General features: G+C 41.1%; 1 protein-coding gene across 10 annotated transcripts in view; it reads right to left on the bottom strand.

Annotated features, from left to right (window-relative positions):
* The window catches only part of PPFIA2 (PTPRF interacting protein alpha 2), a 281,701-nt gene that overhangs the window by 48,064 nt on the left and 212,463 nt on the right, over window positions 1-21,174 (bottom strand). For 9 of the 10 annotated variants that reach the window (XR_014012454.1, XM_081211201.1, XM_081211200.1 and 6 more), the window contains 9 exons: window positions 19,460-19,594; window positions 11,757-11,843; window positions 11,231-11,314; window positions 10,316-10,447; window positions 9,640-9,702; window positions 5,368-5,459; window positions 3,280-3,415; window positions 2,711-2,931; window positions 1,429-1,666 (listed from right to left, as the gene is read on the bottom strand). Coding sequence is in view for 9 of the 10 variants with exons in the window: in XM_081211201.1 (XP_081067327.1) it covers window positions 1,429-1,666; window positions 2,711-2,931; window positions 3,280-3,415; window positions 5,368-5,459; window positions 9,640-9,702; window positions 10,316-10,447; window positions 11,231-11,314; window positions 11,757-11,843; window positions 19,460-19,594 (1,188 nt within the window). In the remaining variant the exon portion in view is untranslated. The remainder of the gene's footprint in view (window positions 1-1,428; window positions 1,667-2,710; window positions 2,932-3,279; window positions 3,416-5,367; window positions 5,460-9,639; window positions 9,703-10,315; window positions 10,448-11,230; window positions 11,315-11,756; window positions 11,844-19,459; window positions 19,595-21,174) is intronic. The other variant, XM_081211203.1, reaches the window with a different exon arrangement.

Genomic DNA, 21,174 nt, shown 5'->3' with positions numbered 1-21,174 from the left:
AGGCTGGGCTAGGGAGGTGATTAATGTCTCCTTGTGAGAGGGGGTGGTCCCTGCCTGCTTGAAGGAGGCAGTGGTAAAACCACTCCTTCAAGAAACCCTCCCTGGATTCAGAAAACCTAACCAACTACTGCCCAGTTGCTCATATCTCCTTCTTGGGCAAGGTTCTTGAATGGGTGCTCGCAGACCAAATCCAGGTACTCTTGGAGGAAACTGATTTTCTAGATCCATTTCAGTCAGGGTTTAGACCTGGTTTTGGCACAGAAACTACTTTGGTCACCCTGTATGAGGACCTCTGTTGGGAGAGAGACAGGGAGATGTGCCCCTGTTAATTCTCCTCAAGCCCTCAGCAGCTTTCGATGCAATTGACAATGGTATCCTTCTGGAGCAGCTGTCCGAGTTGGGGGTGAGTGGCACCACTTTGTGGTGGTTCTGGTCCTACCTGGATAGTTGTTTCCAGAGGGTGTTGCTTGGGGAGTATTATCCAGCCCCATGGAGCCTTCAATGTGGGGTTCCTCAGGGTTTGATTTTATCCCCTATGCTGTTTAACGTTTACATGAAACTGCTGAGTGGGGTTATCGAGGGGCTTGGAGTATGCTGTCAGCAATACACTGATGACATACAACTCTATTTCTCCTTTATATCTGCAGATGAGGGAGTGGATGTGCTGGATCATTGGTAATGGACTGGATAAGAGCCAAAAAACTGAAGCTAAATCCAGTTAAGACTGAGGCAGTCCGACTGAGGCACTGTTAGTGAGCAGTTCCCTAGACTGGGATGGCTAGAAGGTTGCCTCCTCTTGATGGGGTTACACTCCCTCTGAAGGAGCAGGTTCACAGATTAGGGATATTTCTGGATTCGTTGTTGTCACTTGAAGCTCAGGTGACCTCAGCGGTGTGGGGTGCCATTCATCAGCTTCAGCTGGTCTCCCCGCCCTAGAGTCTTTTTACAGCACAGCCACCAAGGCCTAGCACCGGATTCTGCCTTCTTACACTGTGCAAACAGACATGATATATCTGAGAAGTCCTTTTATTAGGAAAAGCACTTAAGGATTCTCACACGAATGCCATCATAAATTTGTTAAGTCTTTAAAGGGCCGCAAAACTTTTCATTGTTTGGTATCAACAGCTTTCTGGAGCACTGACTGGAAACATAATGAAGAGTGCTTATCCCAGCAACCCACGAATTCATTTCATTACTATTTTTTATTGTTTACTGTATCTTGTGTAACACTGGCAATGGCCCTATATGAAGTCTTATTGAATTTTGTATTAATGGTCAACGTGATTCTACCAGACAAAAACATAATAATAGGCAAATAAATAAATGAGCAGGAAAAGAAACAAGCTATAGGGGAAAAAAATCTTATTTAGAGAAGTAATAAAATAAATGAAACGATCAGCACAAAACTGTATTTGTACATTTTCTTACCAGTGTCATGATGCCCATACGATCCATCTCCCTGGCTGGGCTGCGGGGAGTGAGTTTCGGAGTAGAATGCCCACTTGGAGGAGAAGAGCTTGCAAGGGAGGAAGCTGTAATGGAGCCAGTAATAGATGTGCCAGGATGGACTCTGGCCAGGTTTAAGCCTTCTAGGCTTACACTGGCTACTCTATTTTCTATTTCTTCAGCACGCAATTCCGTTGATTCTTTTTCCTCTTGGATTAACCTATAAACATGAATTGGGAGGCAGCAGAATTAAAACAGCTAATGTCATGTGAGTGATATTCCAATACAGTGGTACCTCTGGTTATGAACTTAATTCGTTCTGGAGGTCTGTTCTTAAGCTAAAACGTTCTTATCCTGAGGCGTGCTTTTGCTAATGGGGCCTCCTGCTGCGTGCGCAATTTCCGTTCACAACCTGGGGCAAAGTTTGCAACCAGGAGCAGCTACTTCTGGGTTAGCAGAGCTCGTAACCGGAAGCTTTCGTAACCAGAAGCATTCGTAACCAGAGGTACCACTGTACAGTGAATTGCTTCCTTGCCCTGATCCCTGGCAACAGTTTAATAAGGTGCTTTTCACAAATGATATAGGCTTCACCAGTACATCATGTTGGAGACCCATTGGTGAGCTTTAAATAAGAAAATAACCGTAATAATAATAATTTTATTATTTATACCTCCGCCCATCTGGCTGGGTTTCCCCAGCCACTCTGGGTGGCTTCCAGCAAAATATAAAAAATAAAATAAAATGTCAAACATTATAATGATGTACATTGTAGTCAGAGCATCTATTTCAATTGATTTAGTAATTTTGTAGAATCAGTTGCTTAAATGGCTTCAAAGGTTCACCACAGCTGAAACATTCCACCTTGAAAGGTGGAAAACCTACACAACAAACAGTTGAAATGTTAAGGGGCCTGAAAGGTATTGCGTAGTTGTCTCTTATGGCTGTATATTACATGAACATAGCTGAACTAGAGGGTCTACTTTTGGGGAGACATTAAATGCTTACTGGTTTTGTTGACAATAAAGCGATATATAAATTCTCTTAAACAAATATACACATTTGCCTTTTCTTTTGAAAAATACATAATATGTGTTTCAGGATTGCACTGCTGATATGAATAAAATTCCACCTAAGTTGGTTGTTCTGCTTCCCTCAGAGACCAGCCAGATGCATGTGAATAAACCCATTTTATTTATTGCAAGCATTTCTATGATTTGTTGCCTGGGATGAGAAAGCTCTCTGCTTTTGGGGGATGTACAAGTACCTGATTTCTTTGTTGATTGCATCCAGTTGTTCCTGAAGCATCATAGCAAGGGTTTGGGCATCCGAATGTCCACTTGGCGACAGAAGATCCATGGAGCTAAATATCGTATCTCTGTCGTCATCATCAATGTCAGACATTTCAGTGTCACTCTCAAAATGATGGCTGCTCAGAACACCCATTGGTTGACTTCTGCTCCATTCATGATCTCCAAGGGATTTCATCTAATTGGAAAGAAATGCATACCGATCAGCCTCATTCCAAATGTTAATTTTGAGAGAAATTAAAAACAGTAAGCCTAGCACGTTGAAACATTGATTAACACCTTTTAGTTTTCTCAGGCCACTTGTACAAGAGTCACTTTCCAGAAAGAGGAATGGCCTTGAGGCAGGGCCTTGGCTGGAGTACTGTTCCTCCTTACCAAGCCAATCTTCCTGAGCAGCAGTGAATGTTGTGCCTCTATCACTGATCATCCCGACTCCTTGGACCACTATGGCTAAAACGTATCCATTTCCATTACTATAATAGGAGCACTGCTTTTAATAAACAAAGAACAAGATAACAAGATAAACCTTTGGTTCGTCTCTCAGGATTCCCATACGGCCTCTTCTAGGTCTTCTTATTACCTTAGTAGACCTATAATCAGGTTGGCTATCAACTAGGGAGCTCACAGAGTACCTCAGCTCTGCTGATGAATCAAGATGTGGTCTGAAAAACAGTTGCAGCACACGAATTAGCAGATGCAATGAAATAAGCCAAACTGTAAAAAATATATTAAAGAATCAATAATTTATCAACTGTTTTACAATGTGCGGAGACGTTTATCCTATGAAATTTCATTCTATACATCAAGAAAACAATTTTGGGTGATTTCCTGAAATCCTAAGAGAGTAATAAAGCTCTGTGATGTATCTGAATGGAAACTAGAAAGAATCAGCAAAACTCAAAATGACACATGTTTCCCTGAGAGTCAATGTGGTGTGGAGAGAGCAATGAAACTTGAACTGACAAGATTTGGGTTGAAATCAACAAGGATTCAAGATCAAATGAACAACTCTTGGATGGAGCTTAAGTTTCCCACTAGCGTTTGCATAATTCTCAGCTCAAAAGTTTCATCATTTACAAGGGTGTATTTTGAGAGAAGATACATTTTAAAAGACACACTTAAATATACACTTGAAATGTGATCTTTCCCCCTCCCCAGATTGAAATAAAACTTAACGTGGAGATGAAGCAGAACAGACTTATGGGTAACTGTATATAAAAGTCATACAAATCAGAAACAGGCTGCATTTACATGAAGTTTATTCCATTTCCATAACTGTTCATTTCTGAGTTGCATGTGAACTGTCAAAGGACATAAAAGCCATTTCCTGAAAACCAGTGGCATATGGTGCATGTTTAGTACTCACTTCCATGTTATTTGATTCGGGGGGGGGGGGATCCTTCCAGCAGCACTTCAGAGACCAGCTAAGTTAGTTATTTGTATGAGCTTTCATGTGCATGCACACTTCTTCAGATACACTGCAACGGAAGTCACCAGACCCTTATATATAGTGAGAGGGTGGGGAGCGGTATTGCTCAGAAGGGTAGTGGGAATGGGTGATTGGCTGATAGGTGTGGTAAACCTGTTGACTGTTAACGACTGCAATTGGTCTTACAGGAAAAAGCAAGGGGTGAGATGGCTAAAAATAGCTTTATCATGTATAATGAGAGAAGAGTCCATATGTATAATGAGATAAGAATCCATCTCATGTATAATGAGATAAGAATCCATCTCACCCCTTGCTTTTTCCTGTAAGACCAATTGCAGTTGTCAACTGGTTTACCACACCTATCAGCCAACCACCCATTACCGCCACCCTTCTGAGCAATACCCCTCCCCGCCCTCTCACTATGACTTCTGTTTCAGTGTATCTGAAGAAGTGTGCATGCACACGAAAGCTCATACCAAGAACAAACTTAGTTGGTCTCTAAGGTGCTACTGGAAGAATTTTTAAAATTTTGTTTTGACTACGGCAGACCAACATGGCTACCTACCTGTTACTAGAAAAAAATCACTTTGCAGCCCCTTAACCCAGAAAATCATGGAAGGGACAAAATTGGGGGTGGTACACTGGCATGCAGTTCTTTCTGTTTTCATGGGGACGTAATGGAGAAACAGAAGCACACATGTGAAAGGATGAATGGGGGAGCATCAACCTCATCCAGCGACATTCACTGTGTGTCACACCATGACCACTGGTGTGAATGAACGTTAGCACTAAATGCTACAGGTTCCCTAATGCAACAGGTACTGCAACATGAAAGGAACATTAGAAAATGGGACAGATGTGCTAGCATTATAATCAGGAGAACTAATGTAATATTCATCACATCTGAATTTAAGCATAGACTTATTTGTCCATTGCTCTTCCTGCCACCACTTTCTCAAAACCCACGTAAAACAACCTATAAATGCCTAAAGCAGATTTCCCATTGGCAGTTATGAAAGGAAGCACTTCACCCAGTGCCTTAGAAAATGACGATGATTAAAATGATAACATTTTCAAAGGCTGCTTGCAACACATGGTGGATGGTGAACTGCAAACAGTATTTTCAACATAGTATGATTTTAAATATATTAAAATTAAGAAAATATTATGGTTTTCTTAGGCTACCTTGACAACGTGGGATCAATTAAAGAACCTGCTCTTATTTTCAACTGGTCAAGTTCAACTCTCAGCTTGTCTATTTCATCTGCCAATCTTTCCTGAAAATAATAATAATGATAATAAGAAGAAGTCAACAATGTTTTTATATCAAAACTTACATTTATCAAAATTAATAACATTAAGCTTCTCAGCAACAAAGTACCAACTTACATTGTATCAGCCTAGCAAGGGGTTGTAAAAATATTATTTTCATTAAAACTAATATTTGTTAAATAAGTAATTTGTTAGACTCATTACTTATTGACTAGCATTACTTATTAAGGTTAAAGTTGCAAGAAACCAACTAATCATTTTAAACGGCCCAACAAAACACGTCTATAATATGAAAAATAAATTATTAATGGGAGAATAGTAGAAAAAAATTCCTTTGTTAGCTAGACAAACTAATCATTGGTGATTTTTAGCGATGCCAAACATAACAAATGGAAGACCATAAATACATCCCAAAGATTCCAGTTTTCACCAATTTTGCATTCCTTCTTTGCTGTTTTAAAGTTTATACAGTCAAACCTCGGCTCCTGAACGCCTCCGTTTTGGAGCACTTTAGCTCCCAAATGCCGAAAACCTGGAAGTAAATGCTCTGGTTTCCGAACGCTTTTTGGAAGCCAAATGTCCAACGCGGCTTCATGCTTGAGTGCAGGAAGCTCTTGCAACCAAACGGAAGCCACACCTCGGTTGTTGAACGTTTCAGAAGCTGAACGGGCTTCCGGAACGGATTAAGTTTGAAAACCGGGGTTTGACTGTACAGAGTTCTTAAAAGAATTACACTTTGCAACAAATACATAAATCCAGCTAACGTTAGTTGTCATTGAGGCACACTGAAAACCATCAGATTCGAATCAATTGTTTCTTACTTGTTCTTATGAGTCAGTCACAAATAACAGGATCGAGGACAAAGAACACTTCCCCTAATTTTTTAAAAAAGGTCTAGTATAGCAGTTTGAGCTCAGTTTAGCATGATAAAACCACTAGCCCTCAAGGAACAGGGGTGAACTGCATAAGCGAGAAACTATTCCTAAATTAATATAGTAAGAACAACAACAGGAATCTAGACACTTCTCTATTGAAAATGGGGGGGGGGGACGCAGCTTGAATTTTCAATGAAAGCAGTCAAAGAAAAATGCACAGGATTTTATATACTAAATCATTTGCCTCGGATCCAGACTTAGGTTTGGAATAGTCATTTTAAAAGGATCGATTTCAGTATTCTACTCTAAGTATGAAGAGGTCCAGATCCAGCTCATTGAACTCCCTTAAGGAGCAGCTATCATGGCTGTGCTGCATTGACTGATGGAAATTGGTGTATGAAACATCTGGAGGGTACGATGTTGGGAAAATAGGATCTACCTCTTCCCTTGAAACCTGCCCCCACTTGTTCTTGGTATCAGGAAGAATCATAGCATCCTTCTGCTGTGCCACTTATTCTGTACTTTTAGCTAATAAAATGTAAAAAGGAGGAGGGCAGCATGGTATGGTGGTTAGAGTGTCAGACTAGGGCTAGGAAGACTCCAGTTCAAATCCCCACTCAGGACAAGAAGAAAACTGAAGAATCTTGGGTCATCCACTCTCTCTTGGCTTATCCTAGCTCACTGGGTTGTTAGGAGGACAAAACATGGGGCAAGCATGTCTTGAGCTCTTCGGGGGGTGAGGGGTGAGGCAGGCTATAAATGCAGTAAATCAAAAGCCAAATACATGAATAAATTCTGGAAACATATTTTTCAACTGCACAAAATACATATAGGCCAGTGTTTCCCAACCTTGGGCCTCCAGCTGTTTTCGAACTACAATTCCCATCATCCCTGACCACTGGTCTTGCTAGCTGAGGATTATGGGAGTTGTAGTCCAAAAACAGCTGGAGGCCCAAGGTTGGGAAATGCTGATATAGGCAACAGCTATTTACGTTCCATAAATGCTAAATATGACATTCTCCCCACCCCAAAAAGATTCAGTCTCTTCCTGACAACAAGTATAGACAAAATGTGGGGATAAGCATAATTGGAAGGAAGCACACTGCTTCGGGTACCATTCTTTGGAACATAATGTGGCCAACAAATTATTAAAATAAACAAATGAAGCAACAAGGAACTCATGAGTCATAGTCAGAAGTCTAATCCCATCCATTCCTTCTGAAAATTCTCTTTTTAGGAACAAATGGCAGCCAAATTAAAAAAATGTCTTTGTCTACAATTTCTTCCCTTCATGTTTGGTTCTGATATCACGTATTAACCGTTATTTTGCCCCTAGACTCAGCCACAATTCTTTCCCGTTCCACTCCTTCTATTTCTATTTAATCTGATACCTAGCAAAATTACTTTCTGCTTACTTAAATATGATTGGTTGAATTTATGTTATCTACTGGCTGTAGGTTGGTAAAGAATTAGAAAAATGGCATTTGTTATAAATGTTTGTAATGAATTTGACTGGTTCATTAAATCAATGGTACATGGGTTAAGCTGTGTTGACTTGCAAAGGGCAATTTTGATGCTATTTTTAATATGACTGTCAGGATTGGGTAGATGTGGGGCCGAAAGCTCAAGACTCATGTCCTCAATAAGTTTCTGGCCATTGACCACCCAGAACTGAGCCTTCTATGGAAACAGAGCAATCAAAATGCATCTCTAGAGTGGGGGAAGGAGGTACTTACATAAGAATGTGGCAGTTTGGGGGAAAGTCTTTCATTCAACCAAATGGATCCAGCCCACATATTTTGTGGGGGCAATTCATGCCTGTACTAGGGTCCATAAATATTATCAGCAGGCCAATGAATACTACTTGACGTGTACAGCCTAATTTGACGCGTGCTCACTTGGAAGTAAGTTGCATTCATTGGGGCTCATTCCCAGAGAAATGTGCGGAGGATTGCAGCCTACAGAGGTGAGGGTTTGTAGTGTATGGCTGAATGTTGATGCTGTTGGGCATGTAGCTCTCTCATATCTTCACTTGGATGTGTGAACAATAGCACTGTCCAGTTTAATTGCTCACACAATGAAACTTCTCCACCTTCTCCTTCCATTGCACCCCCTGCAATCTGATTTGGAGGGTTGAGGGAGCTCCCTATCAGATATAGAGGGTGTTTGTTTCTGTTCTTATCACTGTGCAGCTGCTTGGAGTCACAGGACTCTGTTTACATTCCAGAGACCTTCCAGACTGTGGGAAGTCTCACAAGAGGGGAGACGGGATGTGACGTTAGTGGTTTCCTTTGATCCTTTGTTCAGTTGCTCTCTGCTTTCATAGAGAGAGGATGTCTTTTCTGACTGCGTAGCTTAGAAATAAACTCTTTACAATGTAGCTCAAACCTCTCATCTCTTTCCTGTGCTGGAAACTCTGCTGAATGGAACGTGCCTTGGAGCCTTATCAAAGGCTCAGGTCGTTATTCGTTGGGAGGCGATTCCGAAGGACTCGGGGAAAGAAAATGAGCTTTATCAGCTTGGCTGAGCGGAGATCCCGACAGAGGAGGTGCAAGGGGCACACAAAGTGAGGCACGGGCAGGGGTGAAGGAAGGCGTTGTGACACCTGGGGCAGGTGTCACTACGTAAGGCACATGTGCAGCGTCGCTACGTACGACGCATGCACTGTACGTAGCAATGGCGCACATGCGCTGTATAGCGGTTTGTTGCTGGCGCCGCTCCAGTGCTGTACAGACGGTGCCGGCATCCCTTCGTCGCCACTACAGCCACGAACGGAGGATTTTCCGTTCGCGGCTGCAGCCGTGAGAAGAGGATCCCGACACTGTCCGTACGGCACTGGAGCGGCGCCGGTGGCAAACCACTATACAGCACATGTGCAGTGTCGCTACGTACAGCGCATGCGTGCAACACTGCACATGCGCTGTACTTAGTGGTTTGCCACTGGCGCTGGGATCCTCTGCTCACAGCTGCAGCAGCGAATGGAGGATCCTCCACATGTGGCTGTGGCTGCGCGATGGCTGCTCGTGCCACCACGAGCCACCACGGGGTGACTTCTTGTCACCCCCGCAGACATGGAACCCGGGCGTTCTGCCCCCCCACTCCCCGTTGTGACGCCACTGGGTGTGGAAAGAGAGAATCCCTTGCACAAGTAGAAGCTGTTCCTCTTGCAGCATCTTAGTTGGATACAACCCTAGGTTCCATTATCTTTAGGAACATTTTCAGGTTTTGAATTCTGAAGATTACTACTTCTTTTTTGGTAATCAGTTGCTTTTTAAAATAAAGGTGAATGCAGGTAGGAAAGAAAGAATACCTTATCATGTAATGATTCTTCCAAGTTCTTTCTAAAGCTTTCTGATTCTTGTATTAAAACATTCTAAGAAAGAGAAAAGATCAAAAGTAGAGACAAATTACAGCAAAATAAAATGCATTTCTGCAGAATCTGCAATTTTTTCATGCTTCCTATTGTAATAACAAGTATTGACTATCCTTTTATGAATATGTTAAAAGTTCTATTATTAACACTGATAGCTATTGGACGGCATCAATTTTGGACTGACATTTTGCCATCAACACAGGATTGACATTTTAAACATTAAGCACATGGCCCAGTCTGTGTACTGCAAGTACCCATGAGTACATGAGTAGCTCCATTGAGTTTTGAAGAGAGCTGGCAGGAAGGAAAGTCAGTGAGGATTTCACATACAGGAAAGGAATGGGAAGAATTGATGGGCAAGGGATCATGCCTTAAGCATTTATTTGCCCACCCCCCCATAGTATCAAGAACAGAAAAAAAGAAACCAAAAATACAAATCAAGGTAAGTATGGGACGATATTCAATTGGGTCATACACTCAGAGTGTATTGAGCTTGATGGACCAATTCTCTAAGCAAAAGGCAGCTTAGTACATTTCTTCTTAGGCTGATCCATTGATTCTGTTCTGAGCCTGACTACCATTGGATAGGAACCATTTGTTTTGCTCATTTTACCTTTTCTTCCAATGCTGCCATTCTCTCTTTTAAATGTAGCTGCAGGCGCTCATTAGATTCTGTCAAAAGTCTGTCCACAGTATCTGATAATCTCTTGTTGTGCTCTTCATTCATTTTTTCTCTTTGCCTTGCCTTCAGTAAAGTATCAAGGAAACAAAATGGGCAGTTCCAAAGTTATCTAAAATGTCATCATTAGTGAAACACGAGTGGTGGATTATTGTAACTGAAATCACAGTAATGATACCCTGGTACAGCAAAGGTAAAGGTAAAAGGACCCCTGACCATTAGGTCCAGTCGCAGACAACTCTAGGGTTGCGGTGCTCATCTTGCTTTATTCGCTGAGGGAGCCGGTGTACAGCTTCCAGGTCATGTGGCCAGCATGACTAAGCTGCTTCTGGCAAACCAGAGCAGTACACGGAAATGCCGTTTACCTTCCCGCTGGAGCGGTATTTATTTATTTACTTGCACTTTGACGTGCTTTTGAACTGCTAGGTTGGCAGGAGCAGGGACCAAGCAACGGGAGCTCACCCCATCGCGGGGATTTGAACCGCCGACCTTCCAATCGGCAAGCCCTAGGCTCTGTGGTTTAGACCACAGTGCCACCTGTGTCACAGTACCCGTGGTACAGTAGCACACAGCAAAAACAAATACTGCCAGAGGATAAAATTTATTAGCACTACTGCTGAAGCAAACATTTGCGCACATTCAATAGCTGATAATCGTTCCGTTCATATTCATCAAGTCAAAAAATAAATAAATGTAAGCAATTTGGGGAAAATTCTAATTCTTCTCTTCCAGTTGAGCTTCTAGACATGAGACTCATTTTTTAGGTATAAGGGGGACTATGTGAAACCACGTGATGCATTTAGCTTAGACGAGTCAAGCTATAAATTAAATGATCAACAATACACATACTCTTTGAAGCTCCTGGTTCTTCTCCTCCAGTTGGGCCTCCAAGTGTCTCATGCGCTCTTCAATGTTGCCATGCCTTTCTTCTGCCTATATAAAAATAAATAAACACACTTCTTTGAAACTTAAAGAGCTTTCTGAGCCAAAATCTCAATTTGTTTTAAAGAAAATGTAAAGCAAGCTACTACTAACTGCAAACTTAGTTTTCAAAAATAAATGTTATTCAAACAGGCAGCTGAACAGCATTGCTTGAAATGTGTCAGCTACAAAGGCCTGTTACATCCAAGCATCCAGCAAAACATTGGAGTTATTTATGAGCAATGAAATCAGCCAAATGTAACATGCAGACTGTGCATGGTTTGAACACAAACCTGCCATCATAAAATTGTAAGCTCTTTAAGCACTGAACCGCACAATGGTTGATTATCAATAAAAGAAATACATAAATTTTTAAAAAAGAGTTCTTAAAAATAAGAAAACAAAATTAGATGGATTCTATTTAGCAATAGAAAGTAAAGTCCAGTAGGACTACCTTCCTACGTATGGAGATCATTTCTTGTAGTTTAGCTTCCATAACATATTGATAATCATCAGATGAGGTAGAAGAGGTTGGATCAGACTAACAATTCAAGGAAAAGGAGAGGGACAAAATTGAAAAATCAGAACTAAAGACACCAACACTGAACAGAACACAGCACAGAATGCTCAAAAGAAAAGTGTGATTGCAAATTTAATACTTTAACTGACAGAATTTTATGTAGAATAAACCACACTTACAATAGGGTGACATGAGGCAGTTGATGCGGATGAACTAAAAACAATGGGATGCTAAAAAAGCTAACAACCTAGGTATGGAAATTTCAGGTTAGTGATGGCTGGCTGGTGAGAATTACTCTTCCTCTATAGAGGGATCTTGAAGCAATTATGGCAAATATAAAGCCTGATTGGAATTTGGATAACTTAAGACCAGAACACAACTTTGAGGAGCCAATGCCAGGATTATTATTTTTTTTAAATAGACCATCCTACAATCTATCATAACAAAAACAATGTATATTATGTTACAGAATATACTAAACCAAATGGGTTAGTCATCTCTAGAATAATGTTATGGTAGGTTGCCTAAGAGATATGAAAGCATATAACTAAAGGAAATATCATAACTCTCCCGGGCTTACTATGAAAGGGTTACTGAGTTTGTGGTGAATGCAAAGCAGGTGTCTGGTCGTTCCACAAGCTGCTCACATTATGTCTGGCTATGCCACTCTTTAGTTTAGTGAACAACGATCTGAGCAAATGCTCAGTTAGGTAATGTATCACAATGGAACCTATGTTTACTGCATGTCCCATTAACACACGCCATGGACTTCTAAAAAACCCTCAATGTGAATTACTCCTTATTTAACCCAGAATGAATAATGGGTTGTATCCCTGTTAGCCATACTCAGAGTAGACCCACTGAAATAAATGAACATTGCTGACTTAGGCCTACTGATTTTAATGGGCCTATTCTGAGTATGACCAATTCTGGATTTTGGACTAGTTAACCCCTTTCAGCCCAAATTAAAGTTCATTGCAAACATTGTAGGGCACAACCTGCAACCCCACCCAGCCATATGCAGCCCACCTGGACTAGGGTCTGCCAGGTCTTTGGCAATTCCCCTGTTTTTGTTTTGCAGTCCCAGGCAGGGAGCAAAAGCAGAAGGATTATCAGTACCCTAGGCAGATGACCATACGTAGCTGATGGGCTGCATTTGGCTTGGCGACTCACAAGACCAAAGTCAAAATTAAGAGAAGACACTCTTTATAATGTGTCAGTATATGCTACAAGATAAAAAGAGCACTCAGATCAACATGAATATTTAATATTAATAATAAAGTCTCATCCAACGATTCAACACCTTTCCAAGCCTAAAATGAAGCTGATAATTTGTTTGATAGTGGACTTTTTTCTTACCTGTAAATTGGCTGAGAGGTGTGCTTAAAGAAAGACCTCCCATCTATTCAGGTAAAATGTTAAGAGCTCTACAAGCCCACAGTTGCCTCATTCAGATGTAACGCTAAACCATGGTTTAACATAGAATGCACCTTGGTCCCTCTTCCCTATTCCTCCTTCTGACATCAGAAATCACCTCCATTACAATTTACTGCAGGATAGCAGTAAGTTTAGTCTGAACTCAAAGTTGTGATTAATCTTATCAATGGTTTATTGAAACAAGCCAGAAATTGGGCTGTATTAGTAAACCATACTCAAAGTTAAGCACAGTTTGTTTGGGACTGGATATAATGCTAAACAGTGGTTAGTTAAAAACAGAAGCAACAGCTTCTTTTCACCTCTTTGTAGCCAGAAGAGGAGAACAGGTGGGCTGAGGGGAATTCACATGAACCAAAGGCTCACCAAGGCTTGATCATGTAAGGTCAATATGTGCAACTTTTTTTTCCCTTGAGGAGAAATGGTTTAAGTAAGAACAAAGAAAAATACCCCCTGAAGCTTACAGAAGAAATTTACTTTGAGGATGAAGAAAGGGTGAGGCTCAACATTTCTTTGTCCTTAGCAAAGGCATATAGGCCCTTATTGACTGCAACACTGAAAACCTACAGGCAAAAGCAATAGCCACAAGAAACTGCATCTAAAAGATTTTGATTACCAAAATTGCAGCTAAGGTAGACATAGTGGTGTAGCAATAAAACTGCTAGCACATTTGCAAAGGCTAAGCCAGGTTTGGTCTGGTTTCAGATTGGATGGGAGACTGCATGTTGAGGTAATTGCATTGCAGGGACTTGGACTAGGTGACCACTAGGGTCCTTTCTAACACTATAGTCCTGTGATTTTGCATTTTGAGGTAAAACCCAATAATGACTGAAACATTTCAGTTCTTGATTTACATCAATATGTACTCTGTGATCTTCTGGATCATGGGTAGGAGTGGCACTTTATATTGATTGGTTGAAACTTAATACTTGATTACCGTAAAATGAAGCATTCACCCTGCACAGTTGGAAGCCTACTGGTCACCTGATCCAGTCTGCTAACTTTATTTCCACAAGGGACATTAGGCGAAAGGCAAATAAATCTTCTTCCACCTTGGCTATGGGCCTTGATGGCATCCTGTTGGAGCATGAAAGATCACATGTATCTCTGTGGAGTCCTGACCATTCATTTCTTGTCAGGAGACCATCATTCCTAGACTGTCTAGCACATAAGAACTATTCCTGGCCAACCCTGGTCAGCATCCTTGGTATCACTGTTATTCTTATGTTATGGATACAGCATTTCTAGTCTTTGGTGGGAGGAAAAGACCTCTTAGCCAGGTTGACAATGAAGTGCTGTTTTCTGATTCAGGCAAGACACAACTGAACATCATTCTTTCCTTCATCCCTGGGTAAAAGTCAACAAAGGTATCATTTGGGTAGGTTTCAAAAATAGAATCATCATATTTTGTAGGCCAAAGTGTGACACTAAGGCCACATCAAGAATATCCACAGGGTTGGCTGATTGAAAACACTCAATACCGAGTGTAAATTAACAATGAAAAAATGCTTCCTGGGGTTGAGGCTACAGCTGGATAGGATGAAATACACTTCTGAAATGCTTATAGATGTTATCACTTCAGGATGAAAACTTTGCTCTTATTTGTTTTTAATGCAATGACTGAACTTCTCTGGGGTTAAAATGTCTAGATTGTCTTCCTTCTTTGGAGTCCCATTTAATTGGTCTTTGAATGCCTTTAGGGCACTTTGTGTAAGTCCAGCAGATATCTGGCGCTATCTTCTAGTGTCTAGACAGATATTTCATTTTTGGAGTTGCACAAAAACTACCCTTAAGTAACACAACAATTTCAGAGCATATTTCTTCAACACAGTTTCCTTTGTTGATTGAGTTGATGTTATTTTGATGCAAAGTGCTGAAAATATTCTCATTTTGAAATTGGGGATCACACTGAGTACTAGGGTTCCTCCAGATAGCCTATTTATTCAGGATTCATCCTGATTTGTTGCAAAAAGTTTGTGGTGGTTAGACTATGTCCAGTCTGTACTGACCATTCATTCTGATTTGTTTATGGGGTGGTTAAATGACAAAGAGCATTCATTCTGTATTTGCTGGTGTTTGCACATCTTCCCATTAATAATTTGCTTATCCCACAATTTTTAATAAATCTCCTGATCATTTTCCAAAAACTCAGTTTCTGTGTTGTCTCCTTATCTCTCAGAGTGGGAAAGTTTAACAGCCTCCCCAGGACATGAAGATTGCAGACCCTCCAAGTGTCCCTATTTTCCAGGGACATCACTAATTTGGAGAAGCCGTCCCAGTTTCTGATTTGATCCCAGAATGTCCCACTTTTCCTTAGGGTGTCCCTATTTTCATTGTAGAAATGTTGGCGGGTATGGAGTTCTCAGACCCCCAAGCTGTTTGAAGGTGATCCTATATAGGAAACGTTTTTTAATAATGTTTTATTATGTTTTTATATACGTTGGAAGCTGTCCAGAGTGGCTGGGGCAACCGAGTAAGATGTGTGGAGTATAATAGTAAAATTATCATTAAGGAATGGGACGTCCCTATTTTCATCAGAGAAATGTTGGAGGGTATGAGACTGAAATCTGTTATCCACTATACATGCATATAGATCAGAAGCTAGGCCTCATGACTGGCTTTTGCTTTGATTTAGGGAGAACTGCTTGCTTGAAAAAGGAGGTACATAGTCTGTAAATTGACATTCCTCTTCAGCGTGACTGCATTAATACTATGAAATTGATACTATGAAGGAGCAACCAAACTGCTGGTGTTGAGATAAAAACAAAGTAGGCAGGCAGGAGGAAGGAGGTGCCAGTCTGGCAAGCTGCGTAACTCATCCCTTTTGTATCCTAGCAAAAAAGGAGGAAATACTATCCTAGACATGATGATTCCCTCCCTCTGGAACCTTGGAAGAACTGTTGAGGAGTTTTGTCTTGCAGCAATTTCAGCATGGATGTTTTTGAGCTGTTTACAAGAAAACATAAAACCCCTTGAGGAAGTGGGATGCAACTTGTTGGGCACTAATAAAAAGTGCATTTCTCTTCAGCATCTTTGATACTTTTTTTGGTCTTTTCCATTGGATGCTTCCTTGTTTTTGTTTTGCTGCACTTTTGCTTCTTCGTTCAGGAACTCCCTCTCCCTGGAACTCACTGAGAAACTGGTCGCAAGCAACTTCCAAAAATATACTAAGAATGAGTTGGCTCCAGACTTAATCATGCTTAGACAGACTCATTAAAAACCAGTGCACTTAAGGTGTGCTTCAAGCTGCTTCAAGCATGAATAAGTCAAGATCCAATCCAATATATATTTAAATTTAGGGGTGCAGAATAGGTTTACTTTACTTGAATTAGAATTCTTCATTCATTTATAATATATTTATTATTATTTGAAACACAATGTTATGAACAACACAAGCCTACTATAGAGTAGTTATAAGATGAGAAAATTCATAACATGGCTATAGTTTTATCAGATTACCAATACTTCCTAGTACAGGAGGTTCTTATGTGAACTCCCACCCAATATTCAAGGACTCCTCCATTGACTTCAGTATCAGTGGCAAAACTGCATGCACATCTCTTCTGTATCCACATCAAGGCGGCCCCCAAAACTGTAATCAGTGGGTAAGTGTGATCACCTAAGAACCGTTGATTGCACCAGAGGGAAAAACAAGATTTCAGATTTCATATGTGTTAGACCAGTTTAAATTGATGTCAGTTTTCTTCTTGCTATGTAACATTTGAAATCTTATACAAATTGATCAACAGAAAATAATGTGTCAGAAGTAAAAAAAACTGGATTTCTGAGCCCAATACATTACGCATCTTTTTAGTAGAGCGAATTGTGGGGAGGGTTCCAGTAAAGTCTATTCTTGCTTTTATCCACTGTTTTTAGGAAAGAAGTCAGTTGTGTTGATTAGCTTGCCTGAACTTAAAACATAGTAACAGTAATACACTAGGACCCTTGATTTCCCCTGATTCTGCCCTCTCTGCTGGCTTCAATGAAGCTGGCAACTGAGTTGGCCAGAAAACTATTTGGGGAGAAGTTAGCAATGGGTTAAGGGCCTTGACACAGTTGGGATGTTGAGTGCAACTTGCCTTTGACCCCCTCCCCACACACTAGGCAGTGCAAACAAGGTCCCTGATTGGTATTGCTGAGACCAAGTAGGCTCTTGCTTGGCATTCAAAAGAGGAGGTCACTAGTGACATCAATGGATACAGATGTATTTTTGGCTATATTTGGCTGCATTGCTTGTGATCTTGTTGTCCAAATAGTAGTTTTGCCCTCAATTAAGTAACATATACATTCTGTCTCACTCAATTCCTGATATAAATTGCACAACACAATCTAGATGGAACACACAGATCATATATATCTAGTTAACAGGAAGAGAACTGAAAAGACACAGAAGGGCTGGGATTCCTATGAACAAGATTCCCCCCCCCCCCAATTTCTTCTCCTCATCAATACAGAAATGATCATTCAAACAGGCTAGAAATCTATGCAACTTATAATCACAGAGTGATTACTATACTGTTTGGGTTTTTTTGTCTTCCCTCCACCCACCCAATGGATGAACATGGCAACCTTCCTTTTCTAATGTCACTTATATTAGCTGACTACTGGACACATAAACACTTCAGTCTATGGCAGCATTGTGCGTGCTCCATTTCGGAGCTGCTGTGCATGGAGATTTCTCCATTTGTTCCATGGAGGGAGTGGGAGGAAAACACATCTAATAATTTTCTTCCCACATGCTGAGCTGCTCATTGTACAGAAAAGAGTTAAAAAATAAATAAATAACCACCTGTGTGCATTGGATGGCCCATTCACACATCACTTTGTTAGCTTGGTGTGACTTTTTCTGAACTTTACAAGGAATCTTAATGAAGGAAGAAGATATTCACCCATGAAACTACTTTAAAAAGGTAAAGGTAACCCTGACCGTTAGGTCCAGTCACGGACGACTCTTGGGTTGTGGTGCTCACCTCGCTCTATAGGCCGAGGGAGCTAGCGTTTGTCCACAGACAGCTTCCGGATCATGTGGCCAGCATGACAAAGCCACTTCTGGCAAACCAGAGCAGCGCACGGAAACGCCGTTTACCGTCACGCCAGAGCGGTACCTATTTATCTACTTGCACTTGACGTGCTTTCGAACTGCTAGGTGGGCAGGAGCTGGGACTGAACAATGGGAGCTCACCCCATCGCAGGGATTCAAACCGCCAACCTTCCGATCGGCAAGCTCTAGGCTCTGTGCACATCCAAAAAGCATTAGAACAGATACCCACAGGAACGAGCCATTGTCTTTTGGTTTGTTTTTTAAAAGAAACCCGAGAAGCATTACAAAAAACCCTCCAATTTTTTTGTGACTTTTCTGAGTTACTGATGAAAAATCTCTCTCTCTCTTACATGCCATCAAAGATTTTATTACTGTGTTCCAGAACACATCTGTAAATGCATTTGCACCTTATTCAGATACTGAGTGCCAATCAGTTTAGTGAGGAATGGACTTCCAACAAAGTGTGCATAGAAATGGAGCCTAAGTCCACAGGGGTGGGGGGTGGGGAGGCAAGACAAGAGTGGTTTCAGGCATTGTAAAGAAGAGCCAGCAGAATATATGTGTTGACATGTGCCTTTTCTTTTTGAACTTGTGCATCATCCAAACTGGCAACTTGTATATCTGCATGAAACTTGTGTGATACTGCTTCCTATAGGAACAATCCACTGGGTATTTCTCCTATCCATCTTATGCTCTCATGCAACCCCGATTCATCTGAGGCTGGAAAATAAAGTGTCTATTTTCTTTTGGTCTGTTTTAATGAAAGCGATCACTGTGTTTCTTTGGATTAATGTGATGTGGAAAATCATGGAAAAAATTCAATGGCAAATAAAGTTCATGATTTTTAGCTGAATTGGATTAATCATAACTCTTTTATAATACAAAGTATTATAAAATAAACTCCTTTGGGATTTTGGGAGAAATGGACTCAAGCCATACAAGAAATACGAAGCAATACCTCTGACATTAAATTAAGCTAAAGCAAATAACGTCGTATGTGTAATTAGTATTTATTTACGGTGCCAATAAGTAGAATCATCTTGTCCACTCCAAAACAGGGTTTTATTGCTGCTGATGGTGCTGAAGGAAGGGAAAAGGGATGAAAATCAATGTTAAAGGAAAACGTGTTTCTGAAATTCACCTGCTCTCAAGTGTACAATACCTTAGTCAGGGCTGCGATTCTCTGAGCCAGTTCAGCTTCCACTTCAGGCAAGGTTTCAGCTTTCCGCATTGTTTGTTGCAGCTTTTGCTCAGCTAGTTCAAGCCGTTCCTGCAGCTGTCTATTTTTGTCTTCCATCTGAAACCCAGAAATGAGACGACTAAATAAATAAATAAAACGCCGAATCAGGAAATTGCTGCGGTTCCCAGGGGATTGGACTTCCAATGGTTCATCCCGGTTGGCTCTCGAAGAGCAAATCTTCCTCACTTTCTCAAACCCAACCGGTGAAGCATGTAATGATTTATATTGAGATGTACTGAAGAAGTGTTAATATAGAGAGATGTACTGAAAAAGCATTAATATGAATGAACACTACAACAAACTGGAAAGTTAATAAAACATATAAATAGGAACAATCAGTAGCTTGTCCTTTGCTCTCATGAACCAAGACATATCACCTTCAAGTGGTTTCTTACTCTTATGAGTAAGAAACTTCCTACGGCAAGTTCAAAACTTTTTTTTTTTTAGCATGCTCTTAGTTTACCACTGTTTTAGGCTGTTTTATATTAGCAAACATAGCTTGCATGCTGCAGTCATAGATACTTTCCTGGCTGGCACTGCACATCAGTCACCCTCCCCCAAAATCTACTGATGGTCAAAGTTTATGATCCAGCCTGTATAGTTCATGTGTAGCTCAGCTTGCTGCTATAAACCTGCCATACTTTCCCTTTCTAGCTTACCTTGATTTTCCTTCATCTCACCCAACCTGGATTCACTCCCAGAATCTTGCCACCCTGACTTGACAAGAGCCAGGTTTGACAATCTAGCCTTGTCTTGAACATATTAGCCCTGGAAAAAATAGATCTGGGCCCAAATAATAATAATAATAATAATAATAATAATAATAATAATAATTTTTATTTATATCCCGCCCTCCCCAGCCGAAGCTGGGCTCAGGGTGCCTAACAACAATCAAAATAATCCAACATTCTAAAAACATTCATTATAAAATTAATTAAAATCAAATTGATGGCAACCATTAAGCAAAATTCTGTGCAGATTGCCAGAGGAGGGAGTCGGCTGCGCCCTGACCAAAGGCCTGGTGGAACAGCTCTGTCTTGCAGGCCCTGCGGAAAGATGTCAGGTCCCGCAGGGCCCTAGTCTCTTGTGACAGAGCGTTCCACCAGATTGGAGCCACGGCCAAGAAAGCCCTGGCTCTAGTTGAGGCCAGCCTAACCTCTCTGTGGCCTGGGATCTTCAGGATGTTTTTATTTGCAGACCGTAAATTTCTCTGTGGGACATACCAGGAGATGCGGTCCCATAGGTACGAGGGTCCTAGGCCGTATAGGGCTTTAAAGGTTAAAACCAGCACCTTGAACCTGATCCTGTACTCCACCGGGAGCCAGTGCAGCTGGTATAGTACCGGATGAATATGATCTCGCAGCGAAGACCCCATAAGGAGTCTCGCCGCGGCATTCTGCACCCGCTGGAGTTTCTGGGTCAGTCTCAAGGGCAGCCTCACATAGAGCGAGTTACAATAATCCAGTCTGGAGGTGACCGTCGCGTGGATCACAGTGGCTAGGTCAGTGCGAGAGAGATAAGGAACCAACTGCTTAGCTTGGTGGAGATGAAAAAATGCCGCCTTTGTTGTAGCTGTAATCTGCACCTCCATAGAAAGGGAGGTATCGAAGATTACACCCAAACTCTTAACGGACGAT

Source organism: Podarcis bocagei, assembly GCF_964188305.1.
Source record: "Podarcis bocagei genome assembly, chromosome: 10".
Classification (NCBI taxonomy): Eukaryota; Metazoa; Chordata; class Lepidosauria; order Squamata; family Lacertidae; genus Podarcis; species Podarcis bocagei.
This window is presented reverse-complemented; position numbering and strand designations above follow the sequence as displayed.